General features: G+C 41.8%; 1 protein-coding gene and 1 long non-coding RNA gene across 2 annotated transcripts; one reads left to right on the top strand and one right to left on the bottom strand.

Moving 5' to 3' along the window:
• Positions 1 to 752: 752 nt before the first annotated feature.
• LOC134862186 (uncharacterized) lies at positions 753 to 3,937 on the bottom strand. Its single transcript, XR_010165474.1, has 3 exons — positions 3,812 to 3,937; positions 2,940 to 3,039; positions 753 to 2,319 (listed from the first exon to the last, which is right to left on the bottom strand). It is a non-coding gene; the product is annotated as an uncharacterized LOC134862186 (long non-coding RNA).
• Positions 3,938 to 9,263: 5,326 nt separating this feature from the next.
• On the top strand, positions 9,264 to 24,246 carry preb (prolactin regulatory element binding). The gene is made up of 10 exons (XM_063880348.1): positions 9,264 to 9,484; positions 11,010 to 11,199; positions 20,496 to 20,694; positions 21,076 to 21,323; positions 21,666 to 21,746; positions 21,833 to 21,960; positions 22,055 to 22,228; positions 23,082 to 23,154; positions 23,239 to 23,398; positions 23,486 to 24,246. The coding sequence occupies exons 2-10, from the start codon at positions 11,065 to 11,067 to the stop codon at positions 23,578 to 23,580; spliced, it is 1,293 nt and encodes a 430-aa protein (XP_063736418.1). The 5' UTR covers positions 9,264 to 9,484; positions 11,010 to 11,064; the 3' UTR covers positions 23,581 to 24,246.
• The last annotated feature ends 791 nt before the right edge of the window (positions 24,247 to 25,037 follow it).

Genomic DNA, 25,037 nt, shown 5'->3' on the forward strand with positions numbered 1-25,037 from the left:
GTTAGCTGTTTTGTAATTAATGCACCCTCAGTGGAGATCCTTCAGGACTTGATGATACAGAACAGGGCCATGTTGCATACTGCTGGGTGCTTCAGACATGTCAGGTCATGTGAAGAAGAAAAAAATCATCGTAGAAGAGTACCTGAAGTGGTACATCATCCACAGGAACAACACTGCAATCGAAAGGTAGGTTTTTGTATTTCATTGTTGTTGCTAAAATAATTATGAAAAACGTGTTGCTGTTGTCCCATTTTCTTGCTTACTTACTTCTACATGAGGCACATGTATCTTTGAATGCATCTTTTAATAGTATTTTAGAATCAAGGCTGTACTTGAAAGTTTGCTGTTTCTGACAGCTCTGCAGCAGCATCCGACGGTCCTGACCCATGCTCTCTGTCATGCCGATGTGAAGCTGTCTGCTGCAGAGATGGAAAATCTGTTCCAGCCTGAACTTAGTCAACAGGGAAGCAACAAAAGGGCTCAGGAAGAGAAAGCTATGAGTTACTGGGCAGACTATCTTCTCGATTGTGAAGGTTAGTCAATTTGCTCTTGTCTGATTTTTATATAAATAAATTATGAAAAATTCCAGTGTTGATGTATAGTATTTACTCTCAATTGATTCCAATGTTCTCTACTTTTTGAAAATGACGGCTCAGTGACCTTGGAGGAGGTGTTAATATTCGCTACAGGTGTGCCATGTGTGCCTCCTGCTGGTATGAGTCCTCTGCCACGCCTTCAGTTCCTATGTTCTACAACGTCAAAATTCCCAATGGCAAATACCTGTGCCAACATTTTAAAGCTTCCTCTTTTGGACACTTATGGTGCCTTCAAAGCCAACATGAACTTTGGCATTAAGAATTCCCTCTGCTTTGGGTGCCTTTAAACAATTAAATAACTTGTGGTAAAAGTTAATGATGCCACACACAGTCAGTTTTATCAACATGTTTTTACATGGACTTTTTTCAAGAGTAAAGCTGAATGACTCTTCATTAAATGGTTTGAGAGTGTTTCATTTTAACGTAAGTACTTGTTTTCTACGTACAGCATACTGTATATGTTACACACGCTACAAAGATGACAAGGATGTAGCTGGTTCATGAGATTTTACTCTCAGATCCACTGTGAAAACAGAAATAACAGTAGCATATGTGACTGATGCAATGAATGAATGTTATTGTTGATTCATCAATTTGTTATGGGCTCTGTCCAAAATCACTCCCTACACACTATATAGAATTCCCTATATAGTGTGTAGGGAGTAGTGAATGAGTGAGTGATTTCGGAGACGCCCATGGTCTTTAAAATGTCAGAAAGTGAAGCCTCAGAGAACAAATTAATCCAGCAAATATTCACATTTTAGAGGCTGGAACCTGCTTATATTCAAAACAACATTAAAATCAATTACCAAAATATTAGGTGCATAATTTTCTGACGATCAACCATTCAACTGATAACACGGATGTAACACTAAACATGTTTTACAAAATACATGAATATGCTGTATGTTTATTTAAACAAAGAAAGGTTTCTTATGACTTACGCAAAGATACAAGCTGAATATTTCACTGGACTTATCTACTCAGAATTGCAGCATTCTAAATTATTTTCAACCTACGTTGGAATCATTTACACAAAAAAAAGGCTCTGGGGGGACAATGTATTCTACAGTCCAGACATGTTTTTCATGGAAATGTAATTCTGAACAGCAGCTGTCCAGTTCACTGGTGGAGCCAACCCACTTCGTCTTTGCAAGTCCACAAAATGCATCTCCAGATTCTCATCACCACACAAACTGTACTGGGCTTGCATGATGCCATCAAAGTGGTGTAGGGCTTCCCAGGACACTGGAAATCCACACTCCGTTCCACCAAACCTAAGACCAGTCATACATTGAAACATAATGAGTCAAGTGATTACAAATTGATCATTTAACCCCCCAAACATGCTAGATAAGCAACTAAAACTCCATTGAGTCAGTTCTCAGTTCAGATGGATCCAGTCTGGAAATCGTCTGTCTAACATCCTCTCTTTTTACTGTCAGGTGATACTTTTGATGCAAAGTCTGCCACATAGCTCTGTAACCCAACAGCCGACCCGAGCCTCTCAGTTCATGTGCAACAGTTTGGTGCACAGTGCCAATGGGAGTGTAGTCTGTCGTTCTTGTTAGGCCAGCTTTCTGTAGCCTCCTCTTTAAGGTCCTCAGACTAAGACAAATGTTGTGTCTTTTATCTAGAAAATCAAGGACCCCTTCATAAGCGTGTCCCTCCGTGAAGTACTTGTGGATGAGGCCTGCCTCGATTCCTTCATTAGATTCTGTGACTGAAGGGAAAAGACAACAGTGTCATAAGGAATGAAAACTAATAAGAAAGAAACCTATTAAGAAAAAAATGAAAATGTATCAGTAATGAGGAAAATACCTGAACTGTTTGACGCCTAAGTGTATGTTTTCAGTATGTTCAATGTGTGAACAACTCCAGACATGAGGAGCAAAAAGAAAAACTGACTGATAAAGAAAAAGACAGGCAAGTAAGATTACCTTTTTAAGACAAAGTTGAGGTCTAGGATGATGTGACAAAAAATAAGAGAGAAATAAACAGGCAAAGGACAAAATATTGGGATGCTTACAAGGATTAAAATACATATCAATCTAGAGGTAGTGAACAAAAAGGTACCCTTTTAATGCCTGTATTTGTGCATAAATGCATCAGAAGGCTCAACCCTCAGCACATGAGGGAGCACATAATGGATAAACTTTGGTATTTCACCAGATTTTTTTACTTGTTGGCATTTTTTTTATCAGTAGTTCTAAATCATGTTGAAATTGCCATGACTGACAATAATATGTGTATAGCATATATTAAAATGGCAACAAATCATATACAAATAAGACATTCTCACTTAAGTAATGGTGAAATTCTTGACTATAAGGAGGAGCTTACCATCTTCAAGAAAGGGTGCCAAACATTCAATGTTGCTGCCACAGGAGCCGCAAAACCTCCCAAAACACCCACCAGTCCTACAATATAGACAATACATTGCCTGTGGAAAATGAGCAATGTGAATGTTATTCATTTGCAATGAAATAACAGCTACTTGGTAAGCTATTGCAGCAGGTAATGTTTCCTGCAAACTGCTGACACTAATTTAACATCAGATATCAGCTGCATCACTTAATATCTGAACCATGCTTCTATAATGTCAAAATATTTTTTAAAAAAAAGAAAATAAGTCAGTAAACTTCCCAAAGGAAGCACGTCTTGGACAGGATAGAGACTCTATCTGTAAGCAGGATAAGAGACCCTTATTTATCTGTAGACAGGCACATTTAGATGACATGTTGATGGAGTCAAGATTGACTACAGGATGTTAGTGAAGATCTATACTTGTATGTATTCAGTAAAAGTTGTTCCTTCTTCAGAGCATGTTGAGGAGAGGACCCGAGCTCGTCTGTTGAATAAAGGCATATTCTACTTACTTTGTGTGTCTTAGCATCATCTTTAAGTCCCGGGCAACTCAGATCCGTTTGTTTACAAAACAGCTAACGTTAGCAGATCAAAGTAGTCTAGATTTAAAACGGTTCAAGCTGCACAGATAAATCGAGCAGAATCAAACTGTAACCTTACAGTTTTCACAGACAAGCAAACAACTTGAAAATAGCTTTCTGCAGTTTTGGTCAAACCTAAGTTCTACTAACATTATACACTACACACATAATCTGCTCCCACACACAGAACAACGTCATGTAAAGTCATAAATACGGCAGCGACTGATATTATGTACATCCTGTGTAACTTTAACATTATAAATTTACCCATGAGATGATTCCTGGAGATCCCCCTGCCTTCTTCTTCTCTTGCATAAAAAACCGCATGTGCATCGGCAATAGTCCCCGGTAATTCACTTCAATTGTGGCTTTTTTATTTGCAGCGTTTTTTTTTTTTTGCAGCGCCCTGGCCTCTCAGGGCCACCGTATTTCAGGGCCACCGTACGGATCCCTCTACAAAAAGCAATGGGATTTTTAGATTGGACTTGGGACATTTGCAGAATTCAGTCTCTTTTGCTAAATCTATTATACTTACACCATTTTATGGGTAGGATAATCTCCACATATTAACACGACTTTGTGATTTAAAGCTACAACTCGTCGGTAAACAAATAACATCATGGTTGCATCACCACCACCGCTAAGCTAAAGACGGACTTGTGTTTTGTCGTGATAACGTTTAGCAGTCTTATTTAGTTGCTTGTTAGCAACATCACAAAAAAATCTTCGGTGATTCACGAGTGGGGTGAATGACGTGATTTATCTCGTAGAAAAAAACGTGAGAATCTCTTCAGCTTGTGATAACCACATACCTGATTCCAGGCTTCTAACCAGGAACACATTAAAAAAAACTTGATTTTGAAATAAGGGAACCAGGAGAAATGCTAATTCATTATGAGGTTTTCAGACTCATTCCGCACCCCTCTATCGTATGAAACATACAATTAATATGCTCTTCTGCTAGCAAACTCAAACAGACAAAAACAGTTAAGCTTGGCGATAATTGTAAACTCATTTTAACTCAACAGAAACACAATTAAACTCATCAAAACCGTCTAGTTATTTCCTCTGTTAAACCAATCACCTCTGGATTGGTTGAAGTAAACCCTGAATGCACCAAGTAAAATGTAAAATATGCTAGCTCTACGCTGTTTCAATGCTAGGCCAAAAGGGCTCACTGCACTAGCAAACAACGTTAGCTAATAAGTGCTTATCTTTGCTTTGACAATAATTAGTGTTGGTCTTTAACCTCCCAAACAACATTATTGACCTACCAAGATCAAAAGTACTGTCAATTCTGTTGTACAATTTCATCAGTAGTACAAGGGGATAGATTCTACAAAATACATGTAATGTTAAACATCAGCGAAGTACAGCTGTGCAGGGACTTCTAAATGATTGATATGTGGCAGTGGATTTGTGATCTGAACATGCATGGGTTGTTAAAAATTCAAAGTTTACATATTTTTGAGGTTGTGCTATGAAATTCCCAGCATTATTCGTCATGTTGGAACCTTGTTTTGTGCTGCAGGTCTCTGTGCCACGTGACTTAAAACTATCAAACTGTTAAAAAAAAGTATCTCAAAAATGTTATTTGCAAATAAATGTGTGTGATCCAGTTGTTTTGTTGTCTATACAGGCTGAATCAATTCTCCTGGGACCATTTTCAGACTTAAATCGATTTGTAGTAAGACTTGAAGGATAGTGTGTCTGCAGATACTGTAAAACACCAGCTGATAACACCACACTGCCAGTAGGCCTGTATTGATTGTTCCAATGAAAGCCTGCGAACATCTGATCATTACGCAGATTGTTGGCCATCGACCAGAAACATTTCATCAGCATCACCTCCCAGTCTCTGTGTCCCAAACCCAGTGGCAAGGTCACACTGCCAAAACACAGAGACAAACACTGACTCAGGATGTGTGTGTGGATTCAGAGAGTAAACAACATGATAACAACATGTCACCTACAGTCTGGGGACCATATTGAACAAGCCTGAGTCTCAGACATGATATATTGCCAAGTTTGGACACTTCATCAGTAATTAATTGGCCTTTGGAATTCTGTACATTTGAATTATGATTAATGAAGGGTATGCTACAAAATGAGGAAGCAGGAAACAAAAGATGGAGACGGATTATGTGTTGGATTAAATTGCTGCATCATTTACCATTTTATTAGATTAGACTACACTATTTTGTGTTTGAGAAGATAAAAGCTGGAATATCTTAGCTTTAAAATTAGTCATATTACTTCATGCTTAAGATGACATTTTGCAGGACCAAGTCCAATCCATAACTGACTCTGATAGATTTGATTGTGAGATTGTATCACTCGCTGATCTGATACTCATAACCGGAAGACATTCTGTACGCCATTTAAAAGACTACTATACTGTTTTGAATGCCAGAAAGGGATCAGTATGTCCCACTACATAGTTTGCCAAATTCAGAAAGCCTAAAATACCATCAAGTCCTTCTGCATCCAGTCGCATTTTGCATTATGAGGTCAACATGCTTTTCTGGCTATTTTTACCCACAATCCTTTGCACAGCTAAGGACGGAATAGCATGTTCCAATTGTATTTGCACTGCATGCAAAAGTACATACTTTATTAGGGCAGCTGCAGTATGTACTTAAAGTCAAATGAATATGTATTTTGGAACACAGCCATATTTCTGTTCAGAGGAGCAAGGAGTGAGGGAGGATGGTTCTCTGAGGAAATTTGAGTGCCATTTGGCAGCAAACAATTACACCGTGTTTTTTCAAGACAGTAACTGTACATCTTAAGTTTGTCTATCCGAAAGGCCTTTTTCTTTTTTTACAGAAAGATAAAAACAGTAAGCAGTACGAACAATACGAACATCAGAGAGTGAACTGGACTTTACAGTAAAATCATACGTTTGTAAAAATAATATCTGGCCTATGAGGTTTTACGAAATCAATCCACTTTCTCCATCGTGACATCAAATTACAATCAATTTGAGTGTCATGTGTTATATTCTCAACTTGTGAGGCTTATTATTACTGAACGTGATTGGCAGAGAAGTTAATTTTCCTTGAAACAATTCAGGAGGACCCCTGGATCAAAAACACTTCCATTGGTAAACAAATGCACAAAGAGAAATAAAGTACACAAGGAAACTGTTTAAGACTGGAATATAGTTTCATTTTAGACTAGATGACAGTATATATCTGGTTTCCTGACAGTAAAATGACACATAATCCGTCTCCATCCTTTGTGTCCTTGTTCCTCATGTTGAAGCATACAGTTTTATTAATCATAATGCAGGCAGATTTTCTGCTAATTCCACAGTAACAACATTACATAATTCCAGAGACCAATTAATTACTGATGATGTATCTATAAGCTTGGCAGTTCTCTGTGGACTACATCATGTCTGGGACTCAGGCTTATCCAATATGGTCCCCAGACTGTAGGTGACATGTTGCTATCATGTTGTTTACTAAAAAAATAGCCAGAAAAGCATGTTGACCTCATAATGCAAAATGCGACTGGATGCAGAAGGACTTGATGGTATTTTAGGCTTTCTGAATTTGGCAAACTATGTAGTGGGACATACTGATCCCTTTCTGGCATTCAAAACAGTAGGCTATAGTAGTCTTTTAAATGGCGTACAGAATGTCTTCCGGTTTATGGAGTATCAGATCAGCGAGTGATACTATCTCACAATCAAATCTATCAGAGTCAGTTATGGATTGGACTTGGTCCTGCAAAATGTCATCTTAAGCATGAAGTAATATGACTAATGAAAAGCTAAGATATTCCAGCTTTTATCTTCTCAAACACAAAATAGTGTAGTCTAATCTAATAAAATGGTAAATGATGCAGCAATTTAATCCAACACATAATCCGTCTCCATCTTTTGTTTCCTGCTTCCTCATTTTGTAGCATACCCTTCATTAATCATAATTCAAATGTACAGAATTCCAAAGGCCAATTAATTACTGATGAAGTGTCCAAACTTGGCAATATATCATGTCTGAGACTCAGGCTTGTTCAATATGTTGTTATCATGTTGTTTACTCTCTGAATCCACACACACATTCTGAGTCAGTGTTTGTCTCTGTGTTTTGGCAGTGTGACCTTGCCACTGGGTTTGGGACACAGAGACTGGGAGGTGATGCTGATGAAATGTTTCTGGTCGATGGCCAACAATCTGCGTAATGATCAGATGTTCGCAGGCTTTCATTGGAACAATCAATACAGGCCTACTGGCAGTGTGGTGTTATTAAGAGGAGCTGGTATCAGACAGGTTACATGTACAAATACATGATCCCACTGTAAGTGTTTTACAGTATCTGCAGACACACATTACAGGCATACATTTAAAAATGTCTCCTGAAGAATGAACTCTTGCATTCTCCATGATTAAAGTCCATCCATCGTGAAGGCCATTACATATTGTTGAAGTGACCCTTTTGATTTGGTTTTCTTTTGTAGGATTACCATTACTAAGATCAAGAATAAATGCTTTACTGTTTTGGAAATGTAATAGAGGTACCACCATTCTAAAATTGTACCTTAATTCCAGAGGTGGGAGAAGTACTCTGATGTTGTACTTGAGTAAAAGTAGAAGTACCAGAGTGTAGGAATACTCTACAGTAAAAGTCCTGCCTTCAAATGTTTAGTCAAGTACAATATTATAAGCATCTAAATATACTTAAAGTGCCAAAAGTAAAAGTACCTTTTATGCAGATTGGTCCATTTCAGAATAATATCTCTGATATGTTTTATAATTATTGATCATTAAATTGTTCTCAGAGCTGGTAAAGGTGCAGCTAGTTTGAATGGCTTTGTATACTGCAGGGTAGCTGCTGGATTTACTGCAGGTGAACTAAAGTCTGATTTAAGGGGTGATTATATTTCACATCATTAATCCAAATCTGTAAAGAAACTAAAGGGATTAAATAAATGTAATGGAGTAAAAGTACATGATAATACCTCTGAATTGTAGTGGAGTAGAAGTACAAAGTGGAAATACTCAAGTAAAGTACAAGTATCTCAAAATTGTACTTAAGTATATAGAGTTTTTAGACATTTTGAGAGGCCCCGCTTTGGCAAAAGGATCTAAATCAGGGGTATCCAAACTACGGTCAGGGGGCCAACTGTGGCCCATGGTCCATTCTTGATTGGACGGCAGCAAATTCCCAAAATATAATGGAATAAGGCCCACACATGAAACTTCTGCTTGTCTTATTATATTGTACCTCTTAAACAAATGGGTTAAAATATATTATACTTTACAGTATTCATTGTTGTTGTTGTTGTTGTTGTTGTGTCAGTGTTTATAAGTCCAAATATCACATAAACCCAGTCAATTATAGTTGAAAACATTTTCTAATAAATGTATTTGTTATTTTTGTAACAAAATAACAATTTAACAGTTACCTGTATTTAATTTAATTTGTATTATCCTTCTGTGAATCCGTAGTGTCCTGTATTTCATTCTTGCTCTGTTGCTACTTAAACTACTGAATTTCCCCACAGGGATTAATAAGGGTACATCTTATCTTATTTTAATATACCTCATCTCGAGTGAGTGGTTCAGCCCTTCGTACTATGTGGCCCTCACTGAAAAATGTTTGGCACCCCTGATCTAAATGAAGATGCTGCAGTAATGATCATGTACCAGGAGGTCGCAGCAATACAACATAGGATATCCCAGCTGCGTTGAAACACCACAGAAGAAGATGAAAACTTTTGAAACGTTGTGGTGACGTCAGAACGCACTGCACGCTGCTGACGTGTAGGTCAGGAAGTGGCTTTTGAGTGGAGTTAGCATATAGCAGTACCCTCTTGATATTCCTCTTCTTCTCACAACGTTTCCATTGACAGACCAATATGAAATCCACCAGTTTGGTGGTATGTTAGCTATCTGATAACAAAGGAAGACCAACCGAGCCTATTGCACAGGTAGGGGACTGCTAACTAAACCACCGGCAGGAGCTAGTAGGCTAGCCGCCAGTAGCTTACTGTACAGATTAACAGTATTGACATCGTAGTTGACACATTTAACGGTTGTCATTACGCCTTTTTTACGTTATTGTTGAAAATAAGTGCTCTTATTCATAGTATTACATTCGTATTTACCAAATGGTGGTGTGTTGGTGACACTGTTCGTCATGTTAGCTGCTGACACTTCGCTCATATCAATGCAACACAGTTCAGAGAGGAAAGCGGCTCAACATAAATCAATCAAGCAAAGAGGTTAATAACATCAAAATATAATGTAATGTATTAGCATCTCTTGCATTCTCTTGCAGAGGCATTTATTGATGTTACTGCCTGGTTAACACTGATGGTGGTAGACTATCATAGTAGTAGTGCTTGTATAACAGTTTTTCTCCCAGTTGCCAATTGATAAGGTACAAAAAGCAGAAGCTAATGCAGTGCAACACATCGGTTACATCTTTCTCTTTGTTATGAATTTATTAAATGCATTTCAGCTGATTATACATTATTATAGAAGTATGAACTCTAAATATAAATCAGCCTCAAAAACTCCAGTATGGATCAGGCTCCAATGCAGAATATCAGCTGGTCCAGTTACACACCAGTGTAATCCACAACTACACAGCTGATTTGTGTGTATATATATTGTGACATAAATACTGGGGATCACCCAATATTATGTTTTGTCATTGCTGATGAAACTGTTGCATTATTCATCTAAATAATCAGTTGGGGAATGAGACATCAGAGTCTTTAAAATAAAAAATGGCCATTAGACAGAGTCCCTTATGATGTCTTAAAAAAGGCAGGCTTTAAACTCAGAGATATTTGAAGTAAATACAGTTATTTAAAACTGCAGCAAAACTCCTTGCTGGAAAAGATGGACCCAAAGTTCAAAATATTTTTGGAAGTAGTTTTTTAAACAGTAAATTAATTTGTTGTCGATTTAAAAATGATTCACATTTCCTTAATTCCAAAATACACAAATCCTGCATTTTGCACATGCTTTACTGAGATCTATTGCTCTTGTGTTTATTTTAAAGTTAATTTAACACAAACTCAGCTCATTGATTCCTTTGTTCAGGTTTTTATTTATTTGTTTATTACATACATTATTTTAAAACGAAACATACACACTTAACACAAATGTTACAGCACAGGTTGGAAAGGAGCAGGCAGAAGTAAATCCTGCCCCTTCTTAAAAAAAATAACTACAAAAATGAAATAACCATAAAAAAAACATGTCAAATAAATTCTGTCAGTCACAGCTGCTTACAAATACCAACAGAAACACAGAACCAGAACACAACGTACCATCATCATCATCATCATCATCATCACATGTGTGAAACAGTTCTAAAATAGTGTTGTATAACCTAGGGCATGCTTCAGTAAACCACCTGAAGCTCACCGCTCCAGTTGTATAACTCCTCCCCCAGGAGATGGAGGAACCAGGATAAACTAACACTCTCTTGTTTTCCTGCAGGTGTGCTTGAATGCAGCAGTTTTATGACGAAGCGTGAGTGACTTGCACAGCAACAATGGGTAGAAGGAGGGTGCCGGATCTGTACAGAGCCCCCTTTCCCTTATACACCATTAAAGTGGACCCCAAAACAGGGCTTGTGATCACAGCAGGAGGAGGCGGGGCTTCCAAGACGGGCATTAAGAATGCTGTGGTGAGTACTGAGTTTAGGTTATGGCCCTGGGAACACATGCACATAGACAAACACAGGGAAATCCACCTTTACACGTTCTGAATGTGTATGTTGCGTGTCTGTTTGGTTGTGTCTTTTGTTTTTGCATCATATTTCTGTAAGTTTCCTCTCCATTTTTCCAGCTTTTCTCCAAACGCTTTGCATAAGCAGTCAAATCGCTGAAGATGTTCATTTTGTTAAATTATAGATGAGTGATGTCTTTGCACAGTTCATAACGACCCTTTTTAAACTCTGCTGATCGTTGCCTCTGCACAGTCTCTGATTGTGTGTTTGTGTTTGGGGCGGTTGACTAACTGCTGACAGTTCTGCTCCAACGAGCAACACCGACGAATGTCGACTCAAAGATTGACCTTGGGCAAACAAGCCAGGTCTCAGTAAACCTGTTCACTGTAAAAAAAAAAATTGTGAAAACTTCCTAATAATTCATTTCTGTAGCAAAGCTCATCTCAAGGAGAGTTAACAAACAGCTCATACTAAAATATACAGATGGGTAGACTCTTTATATCAACATAATTGTTTTCTTAATTTGACTATACATTACCAGGTGTTGGAAAGTAAGTAAGTAGATTTACTCCACCTTTACCAGCTGCAAAAATATAAGGATGATCACATTAACTGGTTACTATTGATATCCAGTGATATTCTGCATCAGGAATAGTTTTATATATTTGGATTCTAATTACTTTGTCCATGCGATCAATGTATTTCTTACATTTGGCAGCAAACAATTACAGTGTTTTTTCAAGACAGTATTTGTACATCTTAAGTTTGTCTGTCCAAAAGGCCTTTTTAAAAAATGTTACAGTAAAATCATATGTTTGTAAAAATAATATCTGGCCTGGTGGTTTTAAGAAATCTGTCTACTTTCTCCATCGTGACACAAAAGTACAATCAATTTTGAATGCAGAATTTTTACTTGTAGGCTATTTTTTCACTGTATTATTACTACTTTTACTTAAGTCAAGGTTGTGAGGACTTCTTCCACCACTTCCTGCCGGATTCACACTGACCAGTTCCCCCGGTGACTGTGTAAACTAATAAGTAAATAATCCAATAGTAAAATAAGAATAACAGAGATGTGTATGTCAAGTGTTCCGTCTTTTTTGGCTGTGCTTAACCCCCACTTGATAGGGAGGCACCAATTCTGAATGTTTTAACTGGGTTTCACTCAATGACCAGGCTTCTTATATCTTTATCCGATTTATTTTTCTTCCTTTTGTAGCCCAGACAGTACAGGTGAAAAACCTTAAAAACCAGAGAACACCAACCATTTACAAATTTGCACATCTCTTATAAAAATAGGCACAGGAATCAACAATGATCAATTATCAAAATGTTTGACCTGACACACACATGTATAAATAACCACATATATATATATAAATAAATAACCACATGTATATAAATAAACACATTTGTTAAGTTAATCATTTTAGCTTGAATCCATCACAGATATTAAATTAGCCTACATTTTCTAATACGAGAACCACAATGAGTGACTGATCAACCACATGGATCACTAAACAGTTAAATTGTTAGCAGCATGTTTAGCACACCATTTTTTCCCATATAAATATTTACAATACATATTCACTCCCACCAAGTTACAATGTGCAATTTCAGCAATTCATTTTAGACAAACTTCATGATCTAGGACTATGCACGTTTTAAACCATGGCTTTATGCCAATCCATCACAGCAGTATTCCATATCAAAGAGCTAAATCACTGAATTAAGCAAACTACAATAAAACTGACTAACCAACGTTTCCACAATACATTCTGCACTACCCGTGAATATTTACACAAAAAGCAGATACTACCGTGCACAAACACAAATGACTTTCCCGCGGCAGCATTCAAATGCGTCGTCGGCGTCCATCAAACAATCAACAAGTGGCACTCGCAACAAAGTCTTAACGTAGCGATCTTACCGGCTGTCTGTTCAGTCTTTGAATAATTGGTACCAGATTCAGCACAACTTCGGAAGAGCTCGATGAGAATGCCGCCTCTTACTCTCCTCGTGCTTTACTGACGTTTGTCTTTTTAAACAGATATTAAGCCGGAACTGCGTGCGTCTTCTTTTCCTGCTCGAGTGTTCACATGCGAGTGATAATTAGTTCCGCTTGACTGCCGACGACGAAAAAGGGCGTTCACCGTGACACCTCCCACTCAACCTTTTTGTACTTGGACAGATAGGTTGCAAACTTTAAGGTGAACCTAAACAGTGAGGATTCTGCTCTTCTACAGGGAGAAGGACTACCAGCCGTCTGACATCTCTTCGCAATACCACCCCATTTGACTTCTCTGACCTCTCTGAGGACTTGGTCGCTGGCCTTTGATGCTGAACGGAGGCACAGTTGCTTGGTGTGACAAGAATCTCAACATCTCTCACGATGTCCTTTGAGTCGGGAGCTACAGTGACGACTCTGCCGAGCCTAAAATGACCCCGTAGAGCGTTTTGATCGCAAAGCCACACAACATCCCCAACGCTGACATTTCTTTCTGTGGTGTGCCATTTGGTTCTAATGAAGAGACTTGGGCCAGCAAGCTGGCTCCACGCTTTCCAAAACTCATTCACCTGGGTTTGAATTTCACGAAGGCGCTTGTAGGGGTAGTTGTTAAAGCTGAAGGACTTCTCGTCACCACTGGGAGATGCTCGTCCCAAGAGAAGCGAGTTTGGTGTTACATACTCAATGCGGTCCTCTCGACTCTGGATTCTTGCGTCAATGGGCCGCTCATTAGCCAGGTTAGCTGCCAACTGGAGGGCTGTCAGGAACTCATTGAAAGTAAGGCTTGCCGTCTTGCTCAAACTTTGAAGTGCTCTCTTGGCAATCCTTACGGCAGCTTCAGCAGCTCCGTTTCGATGTGGTGAATCAGCGGGGAGCACTTTCCATGTCCAGCTTGTCCCATTTTTTACAGCATACTCCTCCAGGCTTGCTGTGTCTTGGCTTTGCAGAAAGGTGTACAAGTCCTCCAGCAAAGATCTTGCACCAACAAAATTGGTCCCAGGGTCTGACCAAACCTTGAGGGGGTGGCCCCTGATGGCAGCGAATCTCTGATAGGCCATTAGAAAGCTCTCTGTGGACAGACTACTGGCGAGATCTATGTGCAGAGCCCGGCTCGCCATGCAGCAAAAGACGACCCCCCATACTTTCATAGATACTCTTCTTTTGATGTCATCTCTCACCAGGTATGGTCCAAACAAGTCAACAGATATAAACTGGAATGGCGCAGCAGGTCTTGCCCTTCCTACTGGCAGATCACCCATCACTTGTTGGCATACTTGAGCTCTTGCCTTCCTGCAGTGGATGCACTGGTTGACAACTTTCTGGGCCAGCCTTCTACCTTGGATGACCCAAGCCTTTTGCCGCATCCTTAACAGAGTCCCGGCAACCCCTTCATGACCTTCCTGATGACTTTGGCGTGCCAGTAGAGTTCCTAGCCAGGTGTCGAAAGGAACCAGTGGAACAGCCAAGCAGTCTTCTTTGAAATACTGTATTCGGCCTCCACACAGTAACAGCCCACTAGCTCCATCCTTGTACACAACCAGCCGGTCTGTTGTGGTGCTGGGGAAGGTAACTCCTTCTTGTGCTGCTAAACACAGATCTCGGAATGAGTCCTCCCTCTCGGCCGTAGTGATGATGCCAACCAATGGGACTGCCTCCCACTTTGGTCTTCCCCTGGCTCTGCAATGAAGAAACTTCTTTGCCGCCCTCCAGACCAGCGCTAGTGACTTCATTAGTCGTGTTAGGCTACTGAACCGCTTGCTATCCAACAGGCTTGAAGCTGCAACCTCGGCTGGTGGCCTATGCAGATCCGCGGAGGTCGAAGTTGGATCCTGCTTGGGCTCCTGCCTTGACTCCTGCTTGGGCTCCTGCTTTGCTCCAGCCCGGGTAAGGGCAGCAACAAAAGCCTTCTTTTGGATGCGTGTGAGGTTCTCTCCCGCTTCGGCAGCAACATCCTTGGCGGACTTCACTGGCCACTCACTCTCTGGGAGACTTAAGAACTTAGGACCCAGCTGCCACTCTGTGCCTTCATCCAACTCTCTGGGGCTTGCCCCTCTGGAAATAATATCCGCTATGTTGAGTGGACCAGGAATCCACCACCAGTCTTGGACGTTCGTGCTGCCTTGAATTTCCCCAATTCTATTTGCGAAGAACGTCTGGTAGCCGTAGCTTTCGCGTTGGATAGCCCCCAGGACTGTCTGGCTATCAACCAGGTGGTACCACCTCTCCACACGAATTCTGCAGTGCTTCTGGAAATACTTCTTCAGACGGGCAGCGTAGACAGCTCCACAAACTTCAGCCTTGACAGCGTCCCCCTTATGGTCTAACGGCGTCAGCCTGGCTTTGGATTCAACTAGCCGTATGGTCACGTCTTGTGGCAATTTCCACCGCAGGTACAACACAGCGCCGTACGAGCGCTCACTACCATCGGAGAATGTGATACCGCAGGGCTCAGCGGATGGGTCAGGAGGTGTCAAGGCTCTGACGAAACTCACCCGACCGAGCTCAGCATAGTCCTCAAAGAGGCAGACGGCATCTTCCCGGAGGCCCTCAGACAAAGGTACGTCCCATGTATTTTCTGATGGACTATCTTTGCCCTTTGCTTCTTGGAAAGCTCTCCTCACCAAGATGGCTCCCTTCTGCTTGACAGGCGTCACAAGACCAAGGGGATCGTCCAGTCCAGAGACTTGACTTAGGAGCTCTCTACGAGTGAGTGGATTTGGCACCCGTGCCCTTACTTCATCTTGCAACAGGTTTTCTCCCAATCTCATTTTCTTTTTCTTTTTAGAGAAGTTCACAGCCCCCATCATGCGAAGTTTGTCACTCTCTGGGTCATACCCAAGACCCAGAGCTTTATTGTTCTCTTCGGAGAGTTGGTTTGGAAGGACCATCACTGAGGGTTCTTTCCTCTCCAGGTCTCTGTGTCCTGGCCTCCCACTTTGGCCAGAGTAGACCCACGGCTTCATGTAGAATCCGCCGGCTTCCAGGATCTTTTTGACATTAGCTGTTATTTGCTTGAGCTGACTCGGGTCGTTGTGCGAAGTCAGGACATCATCGACATAGGCGTCTTGTTCCAGCACACGGCGCTCTTCTGCAAGGTGGTTGAACATTGGCAGATTCGCCGTCTCACGCATGGCGACTTGTGCGATGCAGCCTGCCGGCTTATCTCCGATGTTGACCCTCGTAATCGCCTTTTCAGTCCTCATGAATGTTGCTTCGACAGCCCTCCTATTGTTGGGCAATGTTACTGGATCCTCTATCCAGGGATATTTCGCATGCCAATGTGGCTTCTCACTGTGACGATCTCCGGTTACATACGTCAACCCACTCTTTATTTGCTCCAGCTCCCGCTCCTCAGAAATGGTCATCTCTTTACCCCCAGGTTGACAATGTCCACATCTACAGCCGCCGCACCTGGGCTCACAGGCAGCCTCAATGCTGTCCCACCTCCACCAGTCCAGGAAGTCTTTGCTGGCCGCACACGTAGTGGCTTGGGTGAGTGGAGGCTGTTCAAGTGAGCCTTTACAGATGATTTCCTTATACTCTGCAGCTGCTGTCCGCATGGAGCGTGCAAAATGAGTTCTGGAGGCATGGGCCGTGATTGTAACATCTTCCAAAAGGTCTGGATGAGAACCACCCACTGTCGTCCCAAGGGGACCATCCCACAAGACAAGGTCACCAACGGAGCGCACCTTCTGAGGGACGAGCTGGCCTTCTTTATGGCTGATGAGGAGCTTGATTTTAGTGGGACGGACCAGTTTATGGAGGGGAACGTCAGGAAATATTTTTTGCAGTCTCTTGGGTGGCACGTGCCGATTTACTTCTGCGATGCTATTCAGCCCATAACACACAAGCTGGTGGGATCTCAAAGTTCCCTTTGAAGTTGTGACCCGGATTTTCAGTAGATACCGCTTGGTCTCAACTGTTACTTGCATCCCGCCAACTCCATGGACTATGAGCGTGACATCCTCACTCCGCAAGTTCAGCTCACCTGCAGCCTCGTGAGTGATGTAATTGGTGTCGGATGCCAAGTCTATCAGGGTCCCAAGCTTCTGCCCAGCATTTGCAGTGACTTCGAGGATCATCATTATGACTGGGAACTCATCAATACCATTCTCCGCCATGACTGAACTGGATGTTTTTGAGACAGAATTACAGAACACATTTCGACACCGCTGAGCCAAGTCGGGGGCCAGGCTTGTCAGGAACTCTTCCTGGGTCTCTGTGTACTTTTTCAATTCGCCTCTTGCAGGGCTCGGCCTCAACTTCCTCAGCCCATCTCTTTCTCTTCCAGCCTTGGAACAGAGGTAATAGTGATGACGTGGGCCTTGAGTGCCCTTACACCCCTCGCTTTTACACAAAAAGGTGGTCTTGCACTCTGCATCATTGCCGTGAACCTCGAGACACCTCCCACAAGCACCAAGTTCCTTAACTGCTTCTTTCTTTTCTGCCACTCTGAGCTCTTTGAACTTCTTGCAGTAATACAGCTTCCTCCCGTGGCCTCTATCTCCACAGACAACACAAGATGCTTGGGAGCTTGAGGAGTTGGTGGACTTTGTTCGGGCGTGCTTTTGTGGGATTCTTGCCTCTCTCTTGCTGGGATCATCCCTTAATTGATCCAATTGCTCATAAATCTTCTCCTGACTTTTCAGAAAACCAAGGAGCATGTCGAACCTGTCTTCAGGTGATACGTCTTCCTTCCCTTTTGATACATAGACCAGCCACTCCTTCTTTAAGCTTTCAGGCAGCTTGCTCTCCAGGGACTTTGTGACGAGAGGATTTTTCAAGGCGCCCGTGTTTCCCAACGCGCTGAGGTCATACAAGGCTTTTCCAACAACCTGGATCAAGTCCACGATCTGCCTGGGTTGGTAGCTTTTCACCGGTGGCAGTGCCTGCAACTCTTCAACAATTTCCAGGGCAATTGCTGTTTTATTTCCAAACCGGTTTTCAAGGACGCGAAAGATTTCATCCGCCGTTCCATATGTTGACAGGCGAAGGTCCCTCGCTACCTTTTCCTCAAGGCTATCCAACAGCTGGAATTTCCTTACCTCCCAGGAGCCGGTAGGTTCCCCTTGCTTTTGGAGTGCCTCCCATTCCTTTTTCCAGAGGTAGAAGTTTCGCTTATTTCCATCAAACTGCGGGAGTACTGTTGGCTTCAATTTGATAGCAGGTGTCCGACGTGGCTCTTTTCCTGGGGACCCATCATTCTCCAGCTTCGCCTGTAATAGGGTGGCTTTCTCTGAAATCAAGTCAAGCAGCCAACCTTCCACACGCCTCATGCGCTGCTGGAAGTCAGGCCGCTCTTCATCTGGGACCCAGCGAGTCCATTTGCGGATGGCTTCTTTTCCTGCTCTCACCAGCCCCTCAAGGTTACTAAGCATCAATTCATATACCTCCAATTTCAGGCCAGATTCCTTTTTCTGCATCCGCTCACACTCCCTTTCAGCTGCCCCCAGTGCCAGGGACAGTTCAGGGTTGCCAAAACTTCCCCATAGAACCCTCTGGACAGCCTGCTCCACCTCCTCAAGTTTTCCTTCACATTCATCTGATGTCTTCTTAATGTCTGCACTTACGTCCTCTTTGGCCTGCGCTTCTTCCTCAGTCCAGTAAATTTCCACCTCCTCATTTGCCTCCATCACCCGGTCAGCCTCGAGTGCGACCTTGCTGAAGGCTTCCACCAGTTCTTCCGCCGACACTTTCTTGCAAGACTTCAGTAGTGAGTTTGCCAGTCGGGAAAACCGCTGTTTGGCAGTCGTTCTCTCCTTCTTTAACTGCTGCAGAGACTTTGACTCCATTTTGGGTTTTGGAAACGAACTTGGAAAGCTGTGGGCGTGGACTCAGTTGCAGGTGGGCGTGGACTCAGTTGCAGGTGGGCGTAGACTCCGCTGACTTAGTTGCAGGTGGGCGTAGACTCCGCTGACTTAGTTGCACGTGTGTGCCCAACTGCAGAAGCTGTAGCCTGGCTTGCTAGGAGCCTCTTCAACCAGCTCGAGTCGGTTTTTCACTGTCAAGTGTTCCGTCTTTTTTGGCTGTGCTTAACCCCCACTTGATAGGGAGGCACCAATTCTGAATGTTTTAACTGGGTTTCACTCAATGACCAGGCTTCTTATATCTTTATCCGATTTATTTTTCTTCCTTTTGTAGCCCAGACAGTACAGGTGAAAAACCTTAAAAACCAGAGAACACCAACCATTTACAAATTTGCACATCTCTTATAAAAATAGGCACAGGAATCAACAATGATCAATTATCAAAATGTTTGACCTGACACACACATGTATAAATAACCACATATATATATATAAATAAATAACCACATGTATATAAATAAACACATTTGTTAAGTTAATCATTTTAGCTTGAATCCATCACAGATATTAAATTAGCCTACATTTTCTAATACGAGAACCACAATGAGTGACTGATCAACCACATGGATCACTAAACAGTTAAATTGTTAGCAGCATGTTTAGCACACCATTTTTTCCCATATAAATATTTACAATACATATTCACTCCCACCAAGTTACAATGTGCAATTTCAGCAATTCATTTTAGACAAACTTCATGATCTAGGACTATGCACGTTTTAAACCATGGCTTTATGCCAATCCATCACAGCAGTATTCCATATCAAAGAGCTAAATCACTGAATTAAGCAAACTACAATAAAACTGACTAACCAACGTTTCCACAATACATTCTGCACTACCCGTGAATATTTACACAAAAAGCAGATACTACCGTGCACAAACACAAATGACTTTCCCGCGGCAGCATTCAAATGCGTCGTCGGCGTCCATCAAACAATCAACAAGTGGCACTCGCAACAAAGTCTTAACGTAGCGATCTTACCGGCTGTCTGTTCAGTCTTTGAATAATTGGTACCAGATTCAGCACAACTTCGGAAGAGCTCGATGAGAATGCCGCCTCTTACTCTCCTCGTGCTTTACTGACGTTTGTCTTTTTAAACAGATATTAAGCCGGAACTGCGTGCGTCTTCTTTTCCTGCTCGAGTGTTCCCATGCGAGTGATAATTAGTTCCGCTTGACTGCCGACGACGAAAAAGGGCGTTCACCGTGACAGTGTACACCTTACCACTATCAAATGAAGCTGAAATCACGGACAAAATGTTTTTCTTGTCGACATAACAAATTCTGTATTTTCTGCATGTACTGTATATTGCAAAAGTAAAATGTAAGTATCAACACTGAGAGTTTGCAGGAGTAACTCTCGATGTTTCTTTCAGCACTTCCTGGACCTGCAGCTGGTGGGAGAACAGCAGTACAGCGCCAGCCTGCTCCACGCTCATGACACCGACACCCGCGCCACCATGAACCTGGCTGTGGGTGACGGGGTGATCGCTGCAGGACAGGACGGCAGCTGCAGCCTGATGAGGTTCAAACACAGCAGGAAGGGGGAGGAAGACAATGCTGCTGCCAAACAAGGTGAGGACTAGTGCTACAGTCAGAAATATAAACCCTATACCACACACATCACAAAGCTACATAATGACGCATTCTATTTTGTGCAACTTTTTATTTAATGTTGGCAGTCACATATGTATGCATCTTATTCTACTTAGCCATACAGCGTGTATTCTTTAGAGGCCCTATTATGCTTTTTAAGTTTTTCCCTTTCCTGTAGTGTGTTATTTAGGTTTTAGTGCATGTAAATGGCCTGCAAAGATTAAAATCCCTGTGTTTTCTCCTTTATAAAGGCTTTCTCTGCCGCCAAAGCAAAGAGGAAACGTATAAAAGGCCGGATAAATAAAACAAATGCCTTTTATTGAGCCTGTATTTCTAATAAACTGTGCTTTTTGTCTGCAGCAGGGAACAGCGAGGGGAAGGCCCGGAGACGAGGGGGGAAAGGAGACAAAAGAGGACAGGAAGACGCCGCAGTATCAGGAGATAAGTCGGACACGAAGGATGAGACGTCCCACATCTCTGTGACTGCGCTGGCTGAAGTGCAGTCCGACCTGAACCCCCGGGACCCGCTCCAGAAGGTGGTTCGCTTCAGCCCCGACATGAGCCTGCTGCTGACGGGAGGCACCGACGGACACATACGGGTCTGGGAGGTAAACACTGTCCACATGTTCTGTCACTGCTGCAGGCGGAGGCCACTAACAGGCAAATATAAAGAGTGCAATTATACTTAATAAGTACTGGAGCCTTTTATAGCTTTTAAATGTTATAATGTGTATTTCTAACAGATATGTTTTGAGTTACTGTATAATGCGTGACTTTTTTCTTAAATGCAACGCAAGTATGTTGAGATGAATAAAACGTATCGTTTTTCTGATTTTGGTGATCGATATTGAAGACTCATTTTGATGATTTTTAAAATCTCAAATCAACATGTCACCCTCTCCTGTTCTTAAACATCCATGTGTTGACTCTGTTTGTCTGTTCTTCTAAAGTTTCCGTCCCTGAAGAAGAAGTACGACTTCAAAGCTCATGAGGGGGAGATAGAAGACCTGGATATGAGTCCAGGGAACAAGGTGACACAGTTTTGGTGTTTGATATTCAACAGACCAACTAACCAACTAATGATAATAACAGTATCGTTGTTTGTGTTGTGCCGCAGCACCTGGTGACTGTGGGCAGGGACTTCTCCTGCAGTGTGTGGAGCGGCAGTCAGCTGGCCATGGGTCTGAACTGGCTCGAAACCACGCCTCAAATAGCCGAGAAGTCTTATCGATATATGGCATGCAGGTAAAAAAACTAAAGAGCATCCCAGCTGTTCTAAACATATCCATGTGAAGGATTTGACGGTGACTTTACATGCTTCTACTCTATTGTCTTTCAGGTTTGGAAAGGTAGAAGACCAAAAAGATGCCCTGAGACTTTACACCGTGCAGATCCCCCACAAACGGGACAGAAAACCTCCCCCCTGCTACCTCACCAAGTGGGATGGAAAGAGCTTCCTGCCCATGCTGACGGCCCCCTGCGGCTCAGAGGTCATCTCCAGTCTGGCAGTCAGGTGACTGATGGGTTTATGGAAGTATTGTATTGTAACTGAGAGGTGTTCAGAGACGCCTCAGTCATTAGTATTATGTTTCTGATTAGTTATAAGGTCGTCTGCCACAATCTGTGTCCATTTTCCTTTTGGCATTGACTTTGTTTGCTATGGCACTTAGCAAAAAAGTAGCATTTCAGTGTGAGCACACCAACACAATCTACTATCTACTCTGAAATGACATTCTTTAAGGAGGCCCTATTATATTTTGGGGGTTTTCCCTTCCCTGTAATGTGTTCTATAGGTTTGTGTGCATGTAAATTGTCTGCAAAGGCTAAAATCCCTGTGTTCCTCTCCCACACACTCCCCACCTGCCTGTAACGCCTCCATTTGACTTGTTTGATTACTCTCGTAACAAAGTGACATCACAGAAAAGCCACAAAATCCAAATATTGACCCTGAAAATGAGTGCAATATCTCCTCTTTATTTAAATTGTTTTAGGGTTTATTGTGCCAAACCAACTTGTATAGATTTTTACTTTTGATTTTTTTGTCCCCAGGGGGAATTTCATTTTCACAGTACTGTACACAGTATACATATAATATACAAACAACAAACAATAACGCAGAAAAACAACAGACGGCGACAAACATGACAGCTACACTAAGCGAGGCCTGCTATTTAAGGGCAGGTAGATTTCAGATTGTTTACCTGAGCAGGAAACTGAAGAATGTTATTTCTAGCTGAAGTGTTTTTATTGGGACACTGGGAAGGATGGTCTCATCTTCTGTACTTTTAAGGGTAATTTTGTTTGGAAAGGTTTATCTTTTTTAGGATGAAATAACTTCCAGCTCACATTTGAACCTTGTCTGACAGTGACTCTGGAACCTTTCTCGGCCTTGGAACTGTGACGGGATCAGTGGCTATCTACATCGCCTTCTCCCTGCAGGTAAACACAGCGCGGTCACTCGTCTTAAACTCCGGTAAATCTAGCCTGCTGTGTGACTCTAACCCCTGCTTCCTCCCTGAGTAGAAGCTGTATTACGTGCAGGAGTCCCACGGCATCGTGGTGACGGACCTGGCCTTCCTGCCTGACTCGCTGAAGGGCAAAGACATGAAAGGGAATAACGAAACGGCCATGCTTAGTGTAGCTGTGGACAGCCGCTGTCAGATACACACCGTCCCCAACCGAAGTGAGTCCTGCATCCACATCCAATCAGCAGCCACAATTCACGACCTCTGACCTGCTAACCTTATCGTTTCTCTCCCATTCCCACCAGGATCTTTTCCTATATGGTTGGTGCTGTTCTTATGTGGCCTCATGGTGGTGGGGGTCGTCCTCCTCCTGCAGTACCTCTTCCCGGGATTTATTTAAATCATGCCAGTGATGTCGCAGGTTGATGGAGTTTGGATGCATCTGTCAACATCAGCAGCCCCCCCCTCCCATCTGAACGCTGACATCATGGCCCTCAGGGCGGTCCCTCTCACCAACAGACTGTGGGGTTTACTTTGATCTCTATCAATTATTCTTAATCTTGTTTTGAATCATGTTCGGAGGGTTGGAGGGCTCAGGTTGGTGAATATTTAAAGTGTGGGATCTTTTATCGACATATTTAAAGAACAGTGTACAAATGTATAAATGAATGACACATAATAAGTCTGGTTTGTGTTTTGTGCACATTGACTCTTTAAATCAGCCTCTTTGAATAAGTGCTTCTTCCATCCAGATGTTTGAGGACTAAAACATCCATAAAGGCAAATTAACTTAGACGAGGAACCCAGTGTTAACTCAACAAGACCACACTACGCTGCAGAACATATATGTGACATTGCTAAGAGCCCATAAGAAGCAGGGGGGGGGGTGTAATGACATGTTATCGGCCCATATTTTATGAAGACGTTTATTTAAACATTTACTGCAAGTTTTGCGAAGCAGATGTACAAACATGTGAATGAATCTTTTAAAGGATGCCCAGATTATTGTCACTAAATTGGTGGAATGAAAGAAGAAATAAAATATTAATAAGAAAGGAAAAAACAACATGTTGGTCTTTGTGCTTACATGATCCTGACAACGGACGCTGCAACATCTCACCTCCGGTACCCAGAATGCTCAGTCAGGGTGAAGTGGGTCTTCACTAAGTTCATTTTAAATGGGTTTTCGCTCCAAATGTGTATAATTTGACTATTTTTTACCTCATAGGAGACATGAGAAATGAAGTAGAGGAAGACAAACCGGAGCAAACGCAGTATCTGTTCCAAGCTTTATCCTGATGGTGTTATTAAAATGAAGTCCTGAAAATATGTACAAATATTTTATTATTGATGCTTATTTGCCTCGTATTACTCAGGTTTGCAATACAAGAAATGGGATAACAAAATCAGGATACAAAAACAAATGCATTATCAGATTACTGTTACATTTCTTAAAAAATGGGGATAACTAGAAGGATTACCATGTTACATTACATTTTAGAATAGAATACAGGTACATTACAAAGCACATGCTTGCGCATTAAAACACGTATTTAAATGCAGCATCTGATTTTGATCCTGTTTTAAACTAAAAAGAGCATATTCAGGTTTGTGGAATAAAGAAGACACCTCTCTGATATTAAATGTCTTGGTGTTTTCTTTTCTAAGGTCACATTGTTCTGTTGTCTTATTATTATTTATATATGTATTTGAAAAAGGACCATGCATACAAATACATTATCTCAGAAAAATGAAAACATGATCTATGCCAGATTTCTTTTGGTATTTATTTGCAATCCATTTTATATTGAAGTAATCCAAAAGTGGTGGGATGTAATCAGGTTACATTACTTTTAT

The sequence above is a fragment of the Eleginops maclovinus genome, chromosome 3 (assembly GCF_036324505.1).
Source record: "Eleginops maclovinus isolate JMC-PN-2008 ecotype Puerto Natales chromosome 3, JC_Emac_rtc_rv5, whole genome shotgun sequence".
NCBI lineage: Eukaryota > Metazoa > Chordata > Actinopteri > Perciformes > Eleginopidae > Eleginops > Eleginops maclovinus.

Excerpts from the sequence above, each read along its gene's own strand:
- preb (XM_063880348.1), top strand. The coding sequence starts at position 11,065 with ATGGGTAGAAGGAGGGTGCCGGATCTGTACAGAGCCCCCTTTCCCTTA. Across the intron at positions 21,324-21,665 it reads GACACATACGGGTCTGGGAG|TTTCCGTCCCTGAAGAAGAA; the intron begins GTAAACACTGTC and ends GTTCTTCTAAAG. Across the intron at positions 22,229-23,081 it reads ATCTCCAGTCTGGCAGTCAG|TGACTCTGGAACCTTTCTCG; the intron begins GTGACTGATGGG and ends CTTGTCTGACAG.